This window comes from Typha angustifolia, chromosome 9 (assembly GCF_048772165.1).
Source record: "Typha angustifolia cultivar Huaian chromosome 9, ASM4877216v1, whole genome shotgun sequence".
In the NCBI taxonomy this organism is placed as follows: domain Eukaryota; kingdom Viridiplantae; phylum Streptophyta; class Magnoliopsida; order Poales; family Typhaceae; genus Typha; species Typha angustifolia.
The window spans coordinates 12,622,755-12,643,436 of record NC_133247.1 but is presented as its reverse complement, the minus strand read 5'-3'; the positions used below and the strand labels follow the sequence as shown (position 1 = coordinate 12,643,436).

The window sequence follows — 20,682 nt, the reverse complement described above, 5'->3', positions numbered from 1 at the left end:
CCGACCTGATTATTAATCTGATCCGTAACTCAATTAACTTGTATATATCAATAAATCTATTTATATCATCTGAATAACTTATAAATATTTAAATCTTTTGTGCCGTCAATGTAATATATTTAATAAACATATCGTATTTATATGAAATTTCTTTAACCAACTTAATAAATATGCCGAATTTATTAGTGTCTCATTAAATCCTGGATACTGTTAAGATTTAAATCCTAGAGTCCTTTAATCAACTCAGCTGGCAGTAAATAATGGTATAGACTGTAGCATCTACTAAATTAATTATCTCTAACCCTTGCTAATTAAGACTCCAAATCAAATTAACAATCCTTAGTAGTTCATCTTTGTACATCCCTACCTCTCCCTGGACCCACATCTTTAGTTCTTATTCCTTATTCCTTCACTTACAAGGATGCCCAAAAGTGTGATGTTTAAGAAAAAATAATAATTAATTCCTACCAATCCTTACAATATCTTCCAATATTTCTAAAATCATACCACTGACAAGCCTTAAAATCTAAGGCATGGAAACCAGAATCTAATTAATGCCCAGTTGCATTTAATACAAGTATTATTTATTTATTGCTGAAATAAAAAAATAAATAAATAAACTACAACTTATATTTTTTTTTTTGCAATTTACTCTCAAATATTTTTTTTTAATGTTTTAAATTTTAGGAGGGTGTAGAAATAAATAATGAACTTTAGGATTAGGTTCTTGATGAAAAATTAATTAGAATTATGAAAAAGAAAAAGGAAATTAGAAAAGACATCCTCTCCTTAGGACCTTTTAACTACCAATTAGACTTTAGTGGGCCCACCACATCTTATCTCATCTACCTGGCAAGATATAATTGCAGATCTTTGCTATTTTTACAAAAAAAACCCCAAAGAGTTTTCTACGCACCAAACGAACTCTTTCTTCTTTATTTTTTTTTTTACCACCGGGAGAAATAAATTAGAAATATAGGCTTGGCTTCTCTCTCGGGCGGCTTCTCCCACACTCCAATACTGTGCGAATTCATACTCTTTGTCTCTCTCATCGTTCCTACTTTCTAGAGAGAGAGAGAGAGAGAGAGATGAAGGAGATGGTGGTTGGATCTGAGGCGGTGGCGAGACGGGGCGGCACGCCGCCGCCCCCGCCGCCGCAGGCGTTGCTGGAGAGGCTGAAAGATTACGGGCAAGAAGACGCCTTTGCTCTCTGGGACGAGCTCTCACCGGAAGAGCGCGATCTACTCGTCAAGGATATAGAGGTAGGCGTCGGTTTCTCCCAATCGCTCGTGTCTCTGTTCCTTTGTGGATCTGTTGACGCACGGGATCTCAATTATGAATAAAAGAAAGACGGGGGTTTGGTGAATTCTCTGCTGGATTTGATCGATTTTGCTTTTCTAATCTGATTGTGGTCCAGTTATTCCTTATTGTTTACAATGAGAAGTGGGTTCATTACCAATTTCTCTTCTATAGACATGCATGCAAGATCCAGAAAGAAGGCAATAGTCGGAATCCATATCTATTACCGATTTTCATTAAGATCTTCTTCTCCTCGCTTTCCCTGTCACCAATTTTCATTTGTTATATGAGAATGCAATCTATATTTTGTTTGTTGCTAACTTATGATTTAGGATATTCTTAAATATACAGTTTTGAATATTGCTTAATTTTTTTAAATTGCACATTGTACATCAGAAACTGGATCTTCCTAGGGTCGATCGAATTATTAGATGTTCTCTTGGATCCCAAGGTGAGTTGGTTTTGATTCCTCATATATCTCCAAGTTTGCTATGTGGATAATGAGTGCAGTTATTTCTGTCTGCCTAATTTTTGGTTAATATAGGAGTTCACTTGCCCGCAATTGAGCCTGTGCCTGAGTCTAGTGTTTCAAGCGTGGAAGAAAGAACTCCAGAAGTAAGAGAGAGATGGTGGAAGAGAGGACTGAGGGCCATCTCAGAAGGAAAGCTAGCTGTGGTACTTTTGTCAGGCGGTCAGGTAATCTATTAGTTATTATTAGACTTCTCTTAAGTTGCTTCAGAGTTGGTTGGGGCTCTATGTTCTGACATTCAAATTTTATCGTGTACTTCATTGTCCTTCAAAAAATTTCTTTCAGACAAATACGTTTTTTTCTTTTCAGTTAATTTATAGTGGATCCAATATGTATCACCAATCAGAATTAGAAACATGGAGGTGTCCGTTTGAATTTTATGCATTTAGATACATGGTTCTCTTATCAAAATTATGCTTACAGCATTCTTACGTGTTCATTATATTTTGGGCTTGTGCAGGGGACTAGACTTGGAAGTTCAGACCCAAAGGGATGTTTCAGTAAGTAGACCAGCATCATTTTCTATTATACATCTTTCTTAATTTTACTCATAATATTGTGTCCATGGTCAAGGCATTTTTAAATTGCACATTTATTTATTTATTTATTTTTGTGTGTCTATGAATGAAGTGCATATTCCTTTTCTGTGCAAGTTTGCCTCTTTTTTCCTTTCTGTAATTTTGTCTGAGCAAAGTAGGATAAAGATCCATTTAATACTCAACAATGTATGTAGTATATACAGAGGTTGGTGAATCCCGAATTTCTGATGTAAAAATGCAGCAACATTACCCATTGTTCTTGATTCTGTTGAGTAGCATTTTTGTTTGTTATCATGAATCACTGGTTTGCACACTTTTATAGGAAAGTGAGTTGATTATGAAGTTAAGTTAAAAATGCCTTATCCTTTTTTTCCTTTAAGATCACATGTTTCTTAAATTAAGAATAGAAAAGTTGAAAATGCTAACTTTTCTTCCCAAGTAGATGTTGAATCTGTCAATAATATGAAGTGTGCTGCTTTTCAGAATTTGTTGTTAAGAAATTCCATACTTTTATTACTGAAATGTTTCTCAGTAATTGTGCATGTTTGTTTATGTTTTGCTCTAGATATTGGACTTCCATCTGGAAAGTCACTTTTTCAGATTCAAGCTGAGAGAATTTTGTGCATTCAAAGACTTGCAGCTCAGTCCATTGACAGTAAGATTCATTACCATAAAAAATTTATATTATGATTTGTTTCTTCTGTTAAATTCATATGTAAATCACTTGCAGGCTCTTCTGTGGTGCCAATTCATTGGTACATAATGACTAGCCCATTCACCGATGATGCCACACGCAAATTCTTTGAAAGCCATAAGTATTTTGGCTTGGAAGTTGATCAAGTAAAACAAGAGAACTTTAGATTTGTATTTTGTAAGAGCTTTCTCTATATCTCACACTTTTCTCTATAGGTAACCTTCTTCCAGCAAGGCACTCTTCCCTGTGTTTCTAGCGATGGCAGATTTATCATGGAGACTCCATACAAGGTATGAGTTTTCATCTTCTTTTGTGTTTCTTTTATTACAAAGATTGTTCATCATCCAATATTTTCGTGCATCTAGCCTTGCATTGTAGTTCAATGAGGGTGTCACTCAATGTGATGAAAGCATATCTAATAATAGGGTCAAGGCTGTGCACATCTTGACTACCCAAACCTCTGCATTCATGGGAGCCTGATGCACTACAAATCTACAATGATTTTTTGTTTTTATTTTTTCCAATCATGGATGGCATGTTGTGTCTGAGAGACGAAAAGATCTCTATACCATAAATTTGTCATCTTTCTCACTTGTCTAGACTATTCATATGTCTAGAAGATGTTATGAATTTATTTATCCTGTTTTCCACTAGGCTAATCTGCAATAATAAAGATTACCTGCCAACTGGCGTTATAGCTTTCACGAAATCCATCTATTATCTGATTTCCTCTGGTTGTCAACCTGACCCCATTTTTGGAGCGTTGCTGTTAAGTTTGACAGCCAATTGTAGAAAGCTCTCACAATTTGGAGTTGCCATCTAACAACCAAGGAGGGTCAGCTGTTTTCATGAGCTGTGGAGACTTGGCCTTGGGATGTTAAAACAAAACAAAGCTAGATACTCTTGCTAAGCTAAAAAAAATCATGATTGCTTTATTTTGTGAAAGCAGGTAGCAAAGGCTCCTGATGGAAATGGAGGAGTATATGCTGGTGAGTACTCAGTGGTGTATAATGCGATGGAGACAAATGTTTATTTCATATTGCTTCATAACTTAGAGTTTATAAATTCTCTTATTTAATTCTAATGTATTCTCCACCAGCTCTAAAATCTTCAAAATTGCTGGAAGATATGGCTATGAGGGGCGTGAAATTTGTAGACTGTTATGGAGTTGATAATGCACTAGTAAGAACTTCTGTTACTGAAAATTTTGCTGAAAACTTTTCATCTTTCATTTACTAATTAACCTCCTGAGAGCAGGTCCGTGTTGCAGATCCAGCATTCCTAGGATACTTCATTGATAAAGGTGTAGCTACGGCAGCAAAGGTTGTTCGGAAGGTACAAAAGGAACTTAAATGCTTCTGTTTTTAAGATTTCTTGACATGCATGTTCCATATTGGATAGCAAAATTGAAATTTGAGTTTGATATGCTTTCTGTTATAGAAGATCACTTATTGCCTTAATCTTTCCTTGGTCGTTTACTTTGTAGAGAAAATGACCAACATTATTTTTGTCAATCATGAGCAATTTTGTAAAAAAAAATGATGGGTTATATTTTACATGTATATGTGACAGTGAGAAAATTGATTTATCTGATGGTCTAGAATTGTCCACTGTCATTTTAATTCATCAGTTCCTAAAGGATGAAGTGCTATGCTGTTCCAAAATGAGTGGGCGCACTTTCTTTGGTTATAGCAGAATCTTTTGTTGGAGACATGTAGAAGTTCTTGTAAGAAAGCTTTGACACTTTCTACCTAAGAAAGGCAATTCAAAGCTAAATGCGTAAGATTAATTAAGTTGATATATCTTTTACAAGTGTTGGATCAAAATCATTTATTTGTGTTGTGTCAGTTATCCATTCATCTGTTGTATTGGATCTTAATAATATGCTTGCTTATGATTCCAGGCAACTGGTTTAATATGATTCTATAGTTTCTTGTGCAGCTGTTTGTATATCCATCTGCCTATGTCATACATCCACACAAATATGCTGTTCTGCTGATCTATTTTTCCTTAATTCTCCCTTTTTCCCTCTTCATAAGTAGAATACATTACCATTTGATTTACCAAAAAATTACTGTTCCAGCTTTGCCTTTCTTATCCAGGCATATCCACAAGAGAAGGTAGGAGTGTTTGTCCAACGAGGCAGAGGTGGGCCTCTTGCTGTGGTTGAATATACTGAAATGGACACATCGATGGCTTCCGAGATAAATCAGACTACTGGGCGCCTTCGTTATTGCTGGAGTAACGTAAATTTCCATGCCATTCTTGTACTGAAGTTTTGGTTGTCATTTTGCTTTTTTGGTTTACTCAAAGCAATATTGCATGTATAAGGCTTTAATATCATAAATCTAAGAAGCTGCCCTATGAGTATCTATTTGGTGAAGGTATTTGAAGATGATGCTTTAAGTGAGAGAGGCCAAATAAAATGGTGTCACAAAGGAGTTTAATTGATCTCCTAGGACAGAATCTTACTGTATCGTTAAAATTGGGGATTCACTGGATCCACTTGCTTTCTTTATAATTAATGTTTCCAAAGAAATTATATTGTATAGCGTTTAGTTGTACTATTAGCTCTTTCCCTGCTCATCACAGTGTAGCATTACTTATTATCTTTTGAACACTTTTTGCAGGTATGCTTACATATGTTCACTGTGGATTTTCTGAATCATGTAGCAAATGGCCTCGAAAAGGATAGCATGTTAGTCTTTATCCATTTTCTCCATAGAAAACCTCTTATAGTATTAGCCTTTTCATCTGATTCCTTCAAGTACCCGTATCAAGATTATTGATTTTTTTGGAGTGTGTTTATGTCACATGCTAATATTTTGCATGCTTAACCTACTCAGTAGAGATTGTTCGGGTACAGGGAATCTGGTGATCTTGTGTTTGTGTAGGGAACATTTACTCGAATGCATTCTATTTGTAGGTCTTGCTGCACTGCAGATCTACATTATATGGATTGATTGTTTAGAGAAATTCTAATTCACTGACGTGCTACCTAGGTTTTTCTTGATAAGCATAAGTCAATTAGTTTAGTATACATTATAAGATCTAGTTGGGACTGAGCCATTGAGTTCTAAAATTTTGTTAAGATCAATAATGGATTATGTATGAAATTGCCAATTATTACCTTCTCCATATGTTGCAAGGTGGAAGTAGGAAAGACTAAAACTTGACCCAATTTTGAGTATGGAAAGAGTAGGTTCATATTTATGAATGACTAATCTACTACTTTTTTTGCATTTCAGTAATGCTATAATAAGGATCAGGGAAAGTTAAAGTAGTCTAGTATAATCAATTATGATAGCTAATCTACTGATGCAGGATAATATATTGTTTACCAAGTATATGTAATGAATGCAAGTTTTACTACTAATAAAAATGATTAAACACGATGATGCAATAACTGGTCAGTTTTAATATACTAGTACTGTATCAAGAAAACAATGAACATAAATTCAAGAAGAAAATTAAACGAGAAAAATTACCAATAATTAAACATGTTCAAAACAAGTTTCTATGATGGTAAGAAATTGTGTTTAGAACAGGACCCTTAATTGGAGAAGTTTTTTTGAACCCTCAGAAGTTATGGGGCCGCTGATAGGATCATCAAAATCATCTCTATCACACTATAATCAATTTGTAGGTTTTTTACAAAGATTCCTACTGAAAAGTTGAGTACTATGGCTTGTGATCTTACAGGGGTTAGATTGGTGGACTCTAGGATGTCCAATGTTAGAGAGTGAACTATTTTCTGGGATCAGATTTAGCAAAGGGTCTTCATCTATTAACTGTAATGCTAGTCACTTGTCATGCTGTTGTTGGCAAACTACTATCCTCTAAATAGAGCAACCGAAAACCTGATTTAGTCATACTAGATGAGTTACATGTTTGAACTGATAATCGTCATTAACAAGCTTTGAGATGTGCTTGCATTTTGATTCTAGCTTTTCTACTTCCGCATATCTCAAGAAATCCAACAGATTGCTGTGTGAATTCACGTTTAACATTCATGAATATTTACTCAAATTTTCTTTATAGGCTTGATTCTAATATTCAAATGACAAATATTTGTTCCAGCAGCATATTGTTCTTCTTTCTGTAGTATGAAACTGATATATGGTGCATGTCATTGCCAGTTACCACCTAGCTGAAAAGAAGATTCCTTCAATCCATGGAATGACTGTGGGCTTAAAGCTTGAGCAGTTCATATTTGATGCTTTTGCTTATGCTCCATCAACAGCACTTTTTGAGGTTATATTTTTTTCAACTGTTCCCAAAATGATTCTCTCTTTCCCATTTAATCATGTTGTATGAAGTTGGAATTTTGTCATCAATCATGTAAGTTGATATTGAACCAGGTTTTGAGGGAGGAGGAATTTGCACCAGTTAAGAATGCTAACGGGGCAAGTTATGACACCCCTGATAGTGCTCGACTAATGCTTCTACGCCTCCACAGTCGTTGGGTGGTTGCTGCAGGTGGCTTCTTAACCCATTCAGTGCCATTGTATTTAACAGGTATTCTCTTGCTGCCACAACTTATAGATTTGTACTATTTAGATTGTTTTAGTAAGTTATCATCCTACAATGAATTATTCACTTTGAGAGAAGCATAAGACAAAAGTAATGCACATTTCTCAGTTTTTGTAAGAGATTAAACAAGATTACACTGTTTGATCAATATTTCACTTGCAGGGGTAGAAATTTCTCCACTTTGCTCATATGCTGGAGAAAATCTAGAAGCCATATGCCGTGCAAGAACATTTCATGCGCCATGCGAGATTACATTCTAGGTGGATTACTTGGGGAATACCTAAAGTATTCAGCCTTCACAGTTTGATGAGAGCAAGAGTTTTTATCCTCCAAATCGTTCTATATTATCTTATAAGATAATATAAGAAGTGGTTCACATCGAATAGATCCATCAGGTGCAGTTCGGTTTCTCCTGCCACTTTGGGGAGGTAGGATGCGTGTATTTCTTACAGCTTGTGCTTGTTAGAGTGAGGATTTAACTTATATGGGACAAATTTTCAGCTTCAGTGTGCAGTATGTAACAAACACGCCAATCAGATACATAATTCAAAACTTTGTTTCCTTTCCACCCATAGATTCACATATTCAATTTTCATTGTTCCGCGAACAAGGTTAAGCTGCGAAGTGCAAACTATAGAGATGATGGAATTTGGAGTTCCATACGAATGTTTGTGAAGACTTGATTGTTAGATGCTATGTTTTTAGTCCAGTAATTGGTTGTTACATACAACTGCTTGAATGCCCAAACAACTGCTTGAAGAAGCCACTAATTGAAATACAACTACAGTTTGAAAAACTAGTTAATAAGCGAAACTTATTTTGATGCATATCTGATTCATCAATGGGATGCTAACTATTGAAAGTAATTCCATGAGCATCAGAAATTGAAGACCTGAGTATCCACACTAACTGAAGCCAGAGTTAGAACTGTAGGCTTCACAAAAGAAACAAAATAGAAGAAAAAGAGAAGGAAAGTTAGACTTGGCTTCATTCAACAAGCTTGTGAATTGACATGCTCAGGCTTATATACTTCTTAGCTCTATCTACAGCACAACACTCTAATGTTCCAAACTTTTATTTTTTATTTGAACATATGCTTTATCCACGAAGTAAACACTTTTCAATACAATAGGAACAAATGCAACAAACTATTTAGGAACTGAACAGGCCAATAATCAACGGCTCATCCAACTAAGCAGCTATCAAATGAACTTGGTAAGAAAACCCTAAACCCTAAACCGGCATTTGTTGAAGAACGTACATACTTCTCTTGCTTCTGACACCTAGTATACAAACGTGTTAGACCCATAAAAGTGATTGCAACCAACAATTTGTATGTTTTCAAGACACCTCGGCCTCATCTTCCATATTGGCAATAAGGTGAAGCCCCCAAAAATGGCTCCAATGCAGAAATATGTTGTCTTAAAAACATGTACACTGATTCAGTGGTCATTGCTGCTACACGGACAACCACACCAATTGCCTGTAACATGATTAAAGAAAAAGGCATTCATATGTTCTCAAGTTGGATGTCGAGACCACAGCAGATGCTCTTGTCCATCAATACCAATGCAAGCAAGAAGAACATACCTGAGGGCCAAACGAACTGCAAGAAGCGATAACAGGTGGCTTGTGGCCTTGTTGAGATTCTGATCTCGTATACCGCCCCCCAGTGGAGATAGGATGATGGAAATGTCCAGACATCACTTTCTTCACTTCATCCTGTATTTGATTTTGTACATGCTTCAACTTTGGCCTGCAAAAGGGAGTGCAAAACCATCATATAACCACATCTTCTCAATTTGCTTAATTCATTGAATAGTTTCCCTAATACTAACTTAACTAGTCTATGAAGATCAAACCACACATGGATGTAAACAGAACAAGTTGCAGAAATTCTAAAAAGGTAGAACTCAAATGAATAGCAACAGATGAAAACTCACCCCAATATTATGATCATAGCAATTACATTGTATTCCTGCATGCGTTCAGCAATGGTGGTGCTTGATCCTTGCTCTAGTAGAACCTGTTTATATATAAAAATAGTATTTGCATCTTCTGAAACTAAATAGAAAATGTCAAAAAGTAAAACAGTTCTATTGACTTCTTTTTCCCACCCACGATTAACTATCATTAAAGTGCTGTGTGTATAACATGTTTGAGTTTTGCAAGCTTTTGGAGCTAACTTATTGCTGCTATTCAGAAAAGAAAATGTTGATAATCTTGAATATGCTAAAATTAGAAGTTTGCTCGAATATATCATAAAGATATGTCCTCTTTCAAAGACGTGAAGTACAACTAGAGACGACTATATCTCCAGGTAGAAGAGGATAAATATGCATTAGTGAATGTAACGGGATAAGTATAGTATTTTTGACACTTCATCCGCATCAACTTTACCCTTGAGAAATTTAAGCTGCATTGCAATAGATAAAGAAACAGACCATCCTATGGAATAAAATAAGAAAAGAAGAAAGTCAACAATAGAAAAGCATCATAGAAAGGAGCCTGACTGCATCCAGAAAAAGAGGTTGATCTTCTGCCAAAAGAATGTGATTGGTACTCTTGTAGAGCTCAAACTCCCATTTTTCTCCACTTTCATAACGTCCACTAGTAACCCAATCTACGATTACCAAATTTGAATCAGGGAAGAGTCTGAATACTTGCTTCTGAGAGTACCGAGCAGTTGAGAAGCATGTGACAGGGTCTGGAATAACTGCAAGAAGTGCATCCCTTCCGATTCTAGCCTACTGAGCAGAAGAAGAGCATTTATTTATTTTAGAGTCGCTGTTGATTCTGGGTAGAATTACACAAAGAAATAAATTGCTGGAATACAAGTGAAATACTGCAAAGAAATACTTATTTGTGGTATAAATCAGTCAATCTATTTACTCATTTGACATGAGGCAAAATTACACCACAGTATACCTTCAAGCAGTACTTACACTAACTTCTGCAATATGGTAAAAGATTTGTCCAGCGAAAACAAGAACATAATATTCAACAAAATTACGCCCTTATATGTATCCATGTAGGTGTGCACTAAGTACTTGTCTATTTTCTGCAAAACAATGTATGCCTATTGTTAAAATATTATGGAAGCTTCTGGCAGAAGGCTTATTTTTGGGAAGTCCTTCAAATAATAGAGAGACAAATAATTGAGGAGAATCATCAAAGGCATCAAGCATTACTGCTTGCAATTTTTACAAGTACTTCAAAAGAAAACCATTGACCTGCTTCTTCTTTTTTTACTTTGGTTTGTTCATCTATCATATGCAAACATTGACAAAGTATGGAGCTAATGTAATCCATCATGAGGTTAGTATTACAAATTCATGTCTGGGAACAAAATTACCTCTAGAACTTGCTCAGAGCACTTTGAACCAACCGACTTGTATACCTGTAAATGAAGAATAATTGTAGATCAGGATGGCTATCCAATCCTACACATTAGGAAAAAGGCAATTCAAAGAATCAAGAAAAAAATTTGAACAACCCTCCACGATTATAAAATATAAAGAAAACAAAGATCTCAAACTCTCCCGGTGGAAATATCAAACATGAAATGATAAAAATAGTAAATGGTTAAAGAAACAAATAAAATTTCTTGAAGCTTTCGCAGTAATTTAGCTCTAAAGTTACTGAAGTTTGAGAATGGAATCCATTAACACTCCTTTAAACAAAGCACCTTCAGCAACATACAAGATCCAACTAAAAGATTGCACCTTTCCAACAAATAGTGCTCGCTAAGATATAATTAGAATGTTCAATTCTATTCAGAAAAAAAAAAAAAAAGTTTCAACCTTCGTCGAAGCCTGAGTTGTTAAGGCCACCGTGCAACCATCGCCCACATTTATCCGGCACACAATCCGATCTCCCTAAGGATTAAAAAAGGAGTCAACTTTATAAAATCTTGTAACGAATGAATCAAGAGATAGACAGATGGAAGAAGGGTTTGACCGAGACGATGCCGCCGCCGTAGGAGAGGGTGTAGATCCAGACCACATCGGCGTGGGAGGAGCCGACCTGAGGGATAGAAGCCAGCGGTTAGAGAGAAAGACGAGATCGACGGCGGTCATCAGGTTACGATGGGCCGCGGGTGGGGTGGGGGGAAGTAGTTTGGGTACCTTATTGGGCAGGATTAGCTTGAGGGGGTATTTGGAGAAGCAGCGAGTGGCGGTAGACTTACCGTTCACCTTCTCCACGGTCACCAGACCCGTTACCTCCTCTTCCATCTCTCTCTCTCTCTCTCTCTCTGAGTTCAGAACGTTCCTTTTAAATTTCTTCCGTTTGCAGACTTCTACGAAACCTTCAGAACTCGGCGCAGACTTCCTCCGCCGAGTTTCATACAAGTAGAATATTTTGGTTTATCTACAATGCCACTTGAAAAGAGATTTTTAATTTTAATTTTAATTTATTTTTTAAGGCTTATCATATCCACTTCTTTCTTATTCTTTTATTGTTATTTTTGCATACCCACTTGCAAATCCCCGTGAATCACAGTCAATTCTTTTTTTTATTTTTTTGTTTCCAATTTTCCAATTTTATTTTTACTTAATAAAAATAGAAAAAGATAAAAAAAAAATATATGAATATTTAAATAATATAACTACACCCAGACGTCCATCTCCACTTTATCTATCTTTTAAATTTCAAATTGATATCTTTCATCGTGAAATTCCTTTGAAACTTGTTTAGATCTTTTCTTTTCTTTTTTTGGATTAATTTTAAATTGTGGAGAGACCACTCTACCTTCATTTTAGAGGAAATAAATATAGTAAAGTTGACAGTAAGATAATTATTGAACTTCTTTTATCATCACTGTTAGATGTATAGTGATTCCACGTGTGTAGAAAGAACAAGACAAATTTTTGAGAAAATGCATGTGAAAATGGACAATAATTCAATTTTATTATTACAAGATCTTTCGGTGCAATATTCTTTTATCCTCTAATTTAGTAGAGCAAATTAGAGCAAGAGTCCAAAGAGAGCATTAACGCGACCACTTTCCGACCAACACAATTAAGTGTGTGTGTGTGTGTGTGTCTGAGTGAGGAGCACTACCAAGGCCTTATCACCTCTCCAGCTCTCCTCCTTTCCTCCTCCGTCTTCGAACTCTGGAATCTTAGAGGCAAGCTATGAACACTGCGGTCAGTGGATGCCATCACCAGAGAACCCAATTCTCACAGTTGGGCACCTCAGGACTCCATTACTCTTCCCCACCTGCATCTCCTCTCTTTGTCTTCCCAAAAAAGCGGTTGCGGGCCAGGTGGGTCCTTCTTGAACCCTTCCTCTCGGTTGTTTTCTTGGTTTCTTTCGTACCCATCTCATGAATTTGGAGTCGTGTTCTTGCTCCTGCTTCTCTCCTTAGGAAAAGTTTGTGGAGAACAAAAAAGATTGGATTTCGATGCATATCCATTTGGATGGCTATTTTCTTGGGATACTCGTTGGTTGTTCTGCCAATTATGTGTAGGGCACTTGAGCAGGATATAATAGAGTAATTATCTTGATGAAATTTGCTTTCTTAGGCGTTACTTGGTGGTCAATGGGCCTAATCTCATTTCTCAAGTAGGGTGGAGTTGAGGCCCTTTAAGCTTTGCTTATGATTTTGATGTTCATGTAGATGCCAATCAACTAGTGTTGATAAACCAAAAACGAAGAGGAATCTATTTGACAATGCCAGCAACCTTCTAACCAATTTACTAAGTGGGGGTAGCCTTGGATCAATGCCAACTGCAGAAGGTGCTGTGACTGATCTATTCGATCGGCCTCTTTTCTTTTCACTCTATGATTGGTTTCTCGAGGTAATTGCTCTGTCCATCTACTCATATATTGTTTCTTTTACTATAGTTCTACGCAACATGAAAATATGAAATTGAAGGACAAAGACAAATTATGAAAATGGAATAACAGAAGATGAGAAAGGGGATACTATAAGAAAATATAATAGACAGTACTTGACTTTCTTTTGTTGTTCTGGGACTTTGGATACATCATCTCATATTGAAGAATCTAATGTTAGTTGACTTTCCACTGTTTCTCATCATATATAAGGCAATTACTTTTCCTATTGTTGACTTCTTACAGTTACCCAGTGTAAGGGTCAATCTAGCCATCTATGAAGTCCAAGATTGTAAATTGAGTTTCCAATAACATATCTTTCAGAATTTCTCAGTTTTAAGTTAGACCAGTAATAATTTCAAAAGCTTTGGCATGTTGGCTATATGAAATTCCAATATTTTATTTTAAGTACAATATCTGCGGTAAGAAACATTATTGATGTCTTCATCTGGTTCACTAGTTATTCCACTTCTAACTGAAAATTGAATCTGTGATTAATATTTAAACAGAAAATTACAGTCATATCTAGCTTGCACCTTGTTAACCGATACTGAACTGGTTATAGTTCAGTTAAGAATTTAATATTTGGCCTTCATAACTTTTCTTCTATGAGTTCTCTTTTGTTTCTTCGAATCCTTCTCCTACTTTTCAGAATGTATTTTGCATCTTACTTGTCATCCCAAATAATGTTCTTCTGATAAGATAGGGGTTATAGCTAAAAGTGGGAATTTCTACTTTCCAGAATATATTTTGGATCTCAGATATCAACCCAAATAATGCTCTTCTGATAAGATTGGGTTTATAACTAAAAGTGGGAACTTCTATTACTGAGTTTATTTTTTAAATTTCATACTCTGATATTGTGATATCGTTAGAGAAGACATTTCTACTTTTCTAATACATTCTTATTTTATTCTTGCAGCATGGTTCAGTTTATAAACTTGCTTTTGGACCAAAATCATTTGTTGTTGTGTCTGATCCCATTGTAGCAAGACATATCCTGCGAGAAAGTGCATTTTCTTATGATAAGGTTTGGTTAGTTGCCTGATATTTGTTTGCTGCATAGCGGTTCTTTAGCTTCTTTAATATTTATTCTATGACAGATATACGGTCTGATCGTTCATCACTGATATTCCTACTCTTAGTTTAGGGAGTTCTTGCTGAAATTCTAGAGCCAATAATGGGAAAAGGACTTATACCTGCTGACCTTGATACTTGGAGACAGAGAAGAAAAGGTTAGAAAGTTACAGATTTTGTATTTAGAATTTAAGTAGCCTTCTTGTGGTCTATGATACTGAACCATTTCCATTGGTTTCGGTAAATATCTGAGCTCAGTAGTTTTCTCCATTTTCTCTTTTTTAATGATACCTTTGGTTTCAACTATGTTTTATACATCACTTTTATATCTAGTCTATGCAAGGGAATGGAATCTATTTGTGCATCTTTGCCCAAAGTAACTTAGCACATACTTATTTATGTTGTACAAAAGACCAATATCATTAGCTAGAAGGTAAAAGTTTTAAATTATAGTCAGTTCAGAAGTTGAAGAAGACTTTTAATGCTTATTTCTATTACTTTGTCAAGTTTGGAAAACCACCATTTATTGTGGACAAGCATCTCCTCACTTTTTCTTGAGGCAATAAGTGATATGATTCTGATTCTTCTAATGTGGATTTATGATGTCCAATCCTTTTAATAGGTCAGCCAAATTACACAGATGAAACTTAAATCAATTGTTTTGTGCGACTGGATATAATCAATTTCTTTTGAAGTCTGTCCAGCTGAAAATTTTAGGAGCCAAAGTAATAGTTGGCATTAGGACTTTTAGTTAATCATTCATTTTAGAACTTGACATGGTGTCCTCATAATCCAACAACCATGCAGATCTGTCCAGGGAATTTACAGTTTTGGATTACAAGTTGGTCACTTAACATATTATATGAAGTCCCTATCAATTGTGTCTAATTATATCACTTTTCTTCTTTCTTTCTACTTCTCCTTTTCTATATGATACCCATTCTGTATGCAAGAAGTTGAAGAAACTTATGATTTTATTGATGTTAGTCACCCTAATGCCATAGTCATCGTGGACCTGAATATCCAAATCTTTCTCTGTCTTGACCTATTTTGCTATGCTTTGGCTTTGCAGTTATTACGCCAGGTTTTCATTCTCTGTTCCTGGAAGCTATGGTTAGTATTTTCACTAACTGCTCAGAGAGAACCATATCAAAGTTTGAAAAGCTCATTGAAAGTGGGAACCCTAAAGAAAAAGCAATTGAGTTGGATCTTGAAGCCGAATTTTCAAGTTTGGCACTTGACATTATTGGCTTGGGTGTGTTCAACTATGACTTTGGCTCTGTTACTAAGGAATCTCCTGTTATTAAGGTTGTTGAAACTTAAATTCTATATTCTCATATTATAGATGTGATGATAATAGCGTGATAGCTTTCTCTTTAATGAGGTGTTTGTCATATACTACTGAAATTGGTTCTGTGAAGTTGGTTCGCTGAATTTTAGAAATATTCATGATCAATATTATTTTTCTGCTGGTAAATCATTAATGCTTCATTCTTCATAATATTCCAAACTTTTTCACTAGCGACTTTGAAAAATTGACACTTATCATAACAAAATCACTCGATCCACCCGAAAAGAACCCAAAAAAATTGACGGAAGTGAGCAACTGGTAAGGTGAAACTATTTTCTATAGATTGTAAGTTGTTCTATTTTATCTAGAATCTTGTTTAGCTACTTAAAATGTAAATGTTGAATTTTCACTTAATGGATGAATGACATATAGTTTATTTGATATGCTAATCTTATCTGGAAGTAAGAATAGAAGTTACCATCTTTTAGAAGAGAACTAGTTGCTGAAGTTCATCTTTCTGAATAAAAGCACAATTAGTGTATGGATCACGACCATTCATCATCATAGATAACTACATATGTGTATTTCTTATTGGATGTGTGGATTGCGTAGTTTAGAATAATGTGTAGAAAAAAAATTGGCTGTGTAAATTCCAGTCCATTATCCTTGTCTATGGGGGTATGGGACACATTTGTTGACCTGACCAACATATATTTGTATTTCTTAGTCGTATATTATCATAAATTTTTATGCTGTAACATGCTATTGGATTTAAATGGAGTGTTTTTTTTTTATTTTGACTCTTTCTATGAGCAGGCAGTGTATGGAACTCTTTTTGAAGCTGAGCATAGATCAACTTTTTATATTCCTTACTGGAATCTCCCTTTAGCAAGATGGATAGTCCCAAGGCAGCGCAAGTTCCGCAGTGATCTGAAAGTTATCAATGACTGCCTTGATGAGCTTATCAAAAACGCAAAAGAGACAAGGCAGGTTAGGAACAATTCGATAAGCCATTATTTAGTTAGATATTGACTCGTTCATCTATAATTTATGTAGTTTATTGCAGTATCCAGTCTGCCAAGGCTGAATTTATCTGATAGAAAGAGGTGTCTAGGTGACCAATTATAGTGTCCGAGTTCATCTCTTTGTCCTGCTTCTTGACTGAGTTCCTTCTATATAAGTTTGGGACTTCTAAAGAAAGTTGGAAAAATATTAATGTAGCTTGCTAGTATTGGTTTTATGGATAACATTGAATTAATTTTTGTCTGTTTATTGTTTTCACTGGTTCTGATCTTGCTCGTTGCAGGAAGCAGATGTTGAGAACCTTCAACAAAGAGACTACTCATCCCTGAAGGTTGATTTTTCTCACTCTGTAGTTCTCCTATTTCTCAGTTCACTAAATCGTTAGGGTGAAGGGTATTACCTTGCTTCCTTTGTCTACCTTTGCAGGATGTCAGTTTACTGCAGTTCCTTGTTGATATGCGGGGAGCTGATGTTGATGATCGCCAGGTAAATCCACTTCATGCTTTGTTGTAACTACCATTCCTGAATTATTTAATTCTATGATGTTTCAGAAGCTCCACAGAATATCTTCTTGCAAAAAATTATGCATAAAAGTTGTCTATAAATCATACTTTTGACAGCTTAGGGATGACCTGATGACAATGCTAATTGCGGGACATGAAACAACAGCTGCTGTTCTTACCTGGGCTATTTTCCTTCTTGCCAAGGTATATGTGTGTTAATGCCATCCTTTATTTTGATTCATGATAGATGAATTGGTTGGGTTATGTAAACGCCTTATTTACAGTCTGATTTTTTTTTCTTAATGGTGTAATGCAGAATCCATCCAAGATGAGAAAAGCCCAGGCAGAAATTGATTCTGTTCTCAATGGAAGGGGGATAACTATGGAATGCCTTAAAAATTTGGAGTAAGTTATTGAATTCCTCCATTATTGAACTGCTAGAAGGACTTTCAGTACTACTATTTTCCATGATAGAAAATCTAGCTGCATTTGTAACTTATTGACATAGCTAAAAGGTACTTCATGCTCAAACTTATATGTGTGGAACTTCCTTCTAATTTTAAATGTTCATAGTTTAAAACGGGATCATGCTCAATCTACTTAATGCTGTTGTTTCTTGGAATATCTTATGTTTAGGATCAATTACATGGTTATCTTATCTCGAAAGAAAACAACTGTGCATGCGAATATGGACCTATAAGAAGGCCACTTGTCTATAAAGTTTTATCAGCTTGAAGAGCAAGAAGAAGAACCAAGGCAACAGGATCAATCACCCAATTAGCTGTCCCTGTCGCATTACAAAACAATGCAGCATTATGATATCCAATAACTGTAATTTTAGGATAGTTCCAGATTTTGAATTGATGTGGAACAGTGGAAGAAGATATCAGGTCTTGGTGTTTGGCTTTATACCATATTCTAAAACTTATGTAGTGGTAACAACAAGTCTCTTAAGGACTTTACCATGTTCCTCTCTTGTTGATGCATAGAGTAACTTCATTGTTACAGATAAATCATGGTATCAGAGCCTAATCCATTACAATGGCCAACTACAAGAAACTACTTTCATGGAGTCATAATTGACTTAGTTTATAGAAATGGCTCATTAAGCAGGTCAGTATTATAGAAATAAGTCTGCTACTACTATGGGCTTGATAAGCAGCCCATTATTATTATTGTTAAAGTTAATGGTTCTCTGAGGTTATTTGAAAGCCACCTGTACCATAGATTTTTTGTTTTCTTGTTTCATTGACTGTTTGAAAACTTTCTCTTTCAGCTACATCCGGTTGATCATAGTTGAAGCTCTTCGTTTATACCCTCAACCACCATTATTGATTAGACGTGCTCTCAAGCCAGACAAACTGCCTGGTATTTTCTTCTGTGTTCCATTTTGTATAAAGACATTTGGCTACTTGTTACATGCTGTGGGATGTTTGTAGAGGTTCAGTTGCCTCGTTGAACATTGTATGAATTGTTGACTCGATCTATATTGGTAGACATCTTTATAGTTTGTGCACTTCAAAATTCCTGATATTGAAATGCTTTTCATGGGTACTGTATGTATATGTTGCTGTTACAAGTATGCTATTGAATAAAGTACAATAATTTTATATATGTAATTATAATAGATTCTGTAACTAGTTCTCTTCTAGAAGATTTCTGTTCTTTTTTAGTTTGATACTGTGATTAGTAGTGGGATAACTCTGTAGTCTTTCTGGAACTTCCACAAACTTAACTTTCTAGTCATTAAGCTGTAGTATTTAGACTGTCACCTATTTGAAGTTGATTTTGATGTCTTTTCTCCATATTTATGGTATTGGATTCTAATGCTGGAATCGTTAGGTCTTATTTAGTTGATCTTCGTTCTTTGTAATTTTTCATTTCTGTGGTTGGTAAACATTGATCTTGGTCACATTCACTCTAACGGTGCGTTATAGTTTCATTGTCTAGGAGGATACAAGGGTCATGAAGATGGATATGAAATTCCAGCTGGGACTGATATATTTATATCTGTGAGTAGATAATCTTCTGGTGGAAAATTTAGCTTTTTCCTTGCTGTGAAAGTTTTGTTTCGCTAATCATCGAGCAGACTTACTATATCCAATTATGTCTATATTTCTCAGTTTCTTCTCTACTTTGTAAAAAATTTGACTATTATTTCTTTTAATTGATCATTCTCGTTTGATCCCAGTGAGATAGAGATATCTTACTTGCTCAATTTTCATAGCATGCTAAACATCATTCATTTAGAATACTTTGCAGTCTGCAGAAATATTGATCTAAATAGTTCTTGCTAACTCGGGTCATTAGTTTATATCGATTTCTTATTAGCGAGAACTGTACTGCAGGTGTACAACCTCCATAGATCACCGTACTTCTGGGATCGACCAAATGAATTTGAGCCGGAGAGGTTCTTAGTTCCAAAGATGAACGAAGAGGTTGAAGGATGGGCAGGTTACGATCCAAGCCGAAGTCCGGGAGCAATATATCCGAACGAGGTCTACTGCAAACTTCTCTCCAGTGCATTTACCTCTTATTCCTCGCTCGATATTTCAAACGCATAACCAATAAAATGTCTCACCAGATAATTGCGGATTTTGCCTTCCTACCGTTTGGCGGAGGCCCTCGCAAGTGCGTCGGCGACCAATTCGCCCTCTTGGAATCAACAGTAGCCTTAGCAATGCTGCTTCAGAAGTTTGATGTTGAGTTGAGAGGATCAGCTGATGAGGTAGAGCTGGTCACCGGCGCAACTATTCATACGAAGAATGGTTTGTGGTGCAGGCTGAAGAAAAGGAGCTAAGAATTAAGATCCATACAACTTTCCGCAATCCTAGTAATACGAAAAAAAATAAAATTGTTGTAGTTTTAGAAAACCTTTGTATTCTTATGCATATCTTCTTACATTTTACCATATCAACTCAATAAATTTCTATGGTTTGAGAGATAGCTTGAGCAAATGGTTTTAGCTTTCTCTCTGTTTCTCTTTAGGTTTGATACTGGATTTGGGTTCAGGGCTTGGATCCGACCCGAATTCGGGAGTAGTCGGGAGTCGGGAGTCGGGAGCCGTGCACGTCGGTGGTTGGTAGTTACGCATTGGAACTCCTCCGGTCATAGCGTGCCGCCCGGTAATCAAGCACAAGGGTGGGGCCCATCGCAGACCTAACCGTAACTAAAGCCAATCCCTCTTTGTTTTTTTTAATTTCAAATAACAGCCTGCACTTTAACTTTATTATAAAAGTCAACTCTAAAACACCCTATATTTTGTCTTTATTATCATTCGGACCCGGTTTGGTCCTCAAAAAAAATCCTGAGCGTTAGATTTCTTAAATTAAATATAGATGTAAAACGACTTT

General features: G+C 35.7%; 3 protein-coding genes across 4 annotated transcripts; 2 read left to right on the top strand and 1 right to left on the bottom strand.

Moving 5' to 3' along the window:
• The first annotated feature begins 977 nt into the window (after positions 1-977).
• LOC140767318 (UDP-N-acetylglucosamine diphosphorylase 2) lies at positions 978-8,168 on the top strand. Its single transcript, XM_073107178.1, has 15 exons — positions 978-1,262; positions 1,696-1,750; positions 1,844-1,995; positions 2,289-2,328; positions 2,933-3,022; positions 3,098-3,207; positions 3,277-3,351; positions 4,011-4,050; positions 4,161-4,243; positions 4,319-4,396; positions 5,164-5,307; positions 5,692-5,759; positions 7,201-7,315; positions 7,423-7,579; positions 7,757-8,168. Exons 1-15 carry the CDS (start codon positions 1,089-1,091, stop codon positions 7,852-7,854), a joined length of 1,479 nt encoding a protein of 492 aa, XP_072963279.1. The 5' UTR covers positions 978-1,088; the 3' UTR covers positions 7,855-8,168.
• A 417-nt stretch (positions 8,169-8,585) lies between these two features.
• LOC140766834 (urease accessory protein D) lies at positions 8,586-11,887 on the bottom strand. The gene is made up of 8 exons (XM_073106495.1): positions 11,722-11,887; positions 11,555-11,620; positions 11,398-11,472; positions 10,950-10,994; positions 10,108-10,341; positions 9,538-9,620; positions 9,185-9,350; positions 8,586-9,077 (listed from the first exon to the last, which is right to left on the bottom strand). Exons 1-8 carry the CDS (start codon positions 11,827-11,829, stop codon positions 8,952-8,954), a joined length of 903 nt encoding a protein of 300 aa, XP_072962596.1. The 5' UTR covers positions 11,830-11,887; the 3' UTR covers positions 8,586-8,951.
• A 708-nt stretch (positions 11,888-12,595) lies between these two features.
• On the top strand, positions 12,596-20,271 carry LOC140766833 (cytochrome P450 97B2, chloroplastic). Of its 2 annotated transcripts, XM_073106493.1 has the most exons (15): positions 12,596-12,863; positions 12,966-13,091; positions 13,218-13,398; positions 14,358-14,465; positions 14,586-14,670; positions 15,585-15,820; positions 16,620-16,793; positions 17,110-17,157; positions 17,253-17,312; positions 17,447-17,533; positions 17,646-17,734; positions 18,606-18,697; positions 19,280-19,341; positions 19,678-19,827; positions 19,914-20,271. In XM_073106493.1, exons 1-15 carry the CDS (start codon positions 12,733-12,735, stop codon positions 20,127-20,129), a joined length of 1,845 nt encoding a protein of 614 aa, XP_072962594.1. In that variant the 5' UTR covers positions 12,596-12,732; the 3' UTR covers positions 20,130-20,271. The 2 variants fall into 2 exon arrangements, with proteins under 2 accessions (XP_072962594.1, XP_072962595.1); XM_073106494.1 differs by lacking the exon at positions 12,966-13,091 and having other exon boundaries at positions 12,598-12,863.
• The last annotated feature ends 411 nt before the right edge of the window (positions 20,272-20,682 follow it).

Excerpts from the sequence above, each read along its gene's own strand:
- LOC140767318 (XM_073107178.1), top strand. The coding sequence starts at position 1,089 with ATGAAGGAGATGGTGGTTGGATCTGAGGCGGTGGCGAGACGGGGCGGC. Across the intron at positions 3,352-4,010 it reads TCATGGAGACTCCATACAAG|GTAGCAAAGGCTCCTGATGG; the intron begins GTATGAGTTTTC and ends TTGTGAAAGCAG. Across the intron at positions 4,244-4,318 it reads ATGGAGTTGATAATGCACTA|GTCCGTGTTGCAGATCCAGC; the intron begins GTAAGAACTTCT and ends TCCTGAGAGCAG.
- LOC140766834 (XM_073106495.1), bottom strand. The coding sequence starts at position 11,829 with ATGGAAGAGGAGGTAACGGGTCTGGTGACCGTGGAGAAGGTGAACGGT. Across the intron at positions 10,995-11,397 it reads CAACTCAGGCTTCGACGAAG|GTATACAAGTCGGTTGGTTC; the intron begins GTTGAAACTTTT and ends CTTCATTTACAG. Across the intron at positions 9,621-10,107 it reads AACCTCTTTTTCTGGATGCA|GTTCTACTAGAGCAAGGATC; the intron begins GTCAGGCTCCTT and ends ATATATAAACAG.
- LOC140766833 (XM_073106493.1), top strand. The coding sequence starts at position 12,733 with ATGAACACTGCGGTCAGTGGATGCCATCACCAGAGAACCCAATTCTCA. Across the intron at positions 16,794-17,109 it reads ACGCAAAAGAGACAAGGCAG|GAAGCAGATGTTGAGAACCT; the intron begins GTTAGGAACAAT and ends TGCTCGTTGCAG. Across the intron at positions 17,158-17,252 it reads GAGACTACTCATCCCTGAAG|GATGTCAGTTTACTGCAGTT; the intron begins GTTGATTTTTCT and ends CTACCTTTGCAG.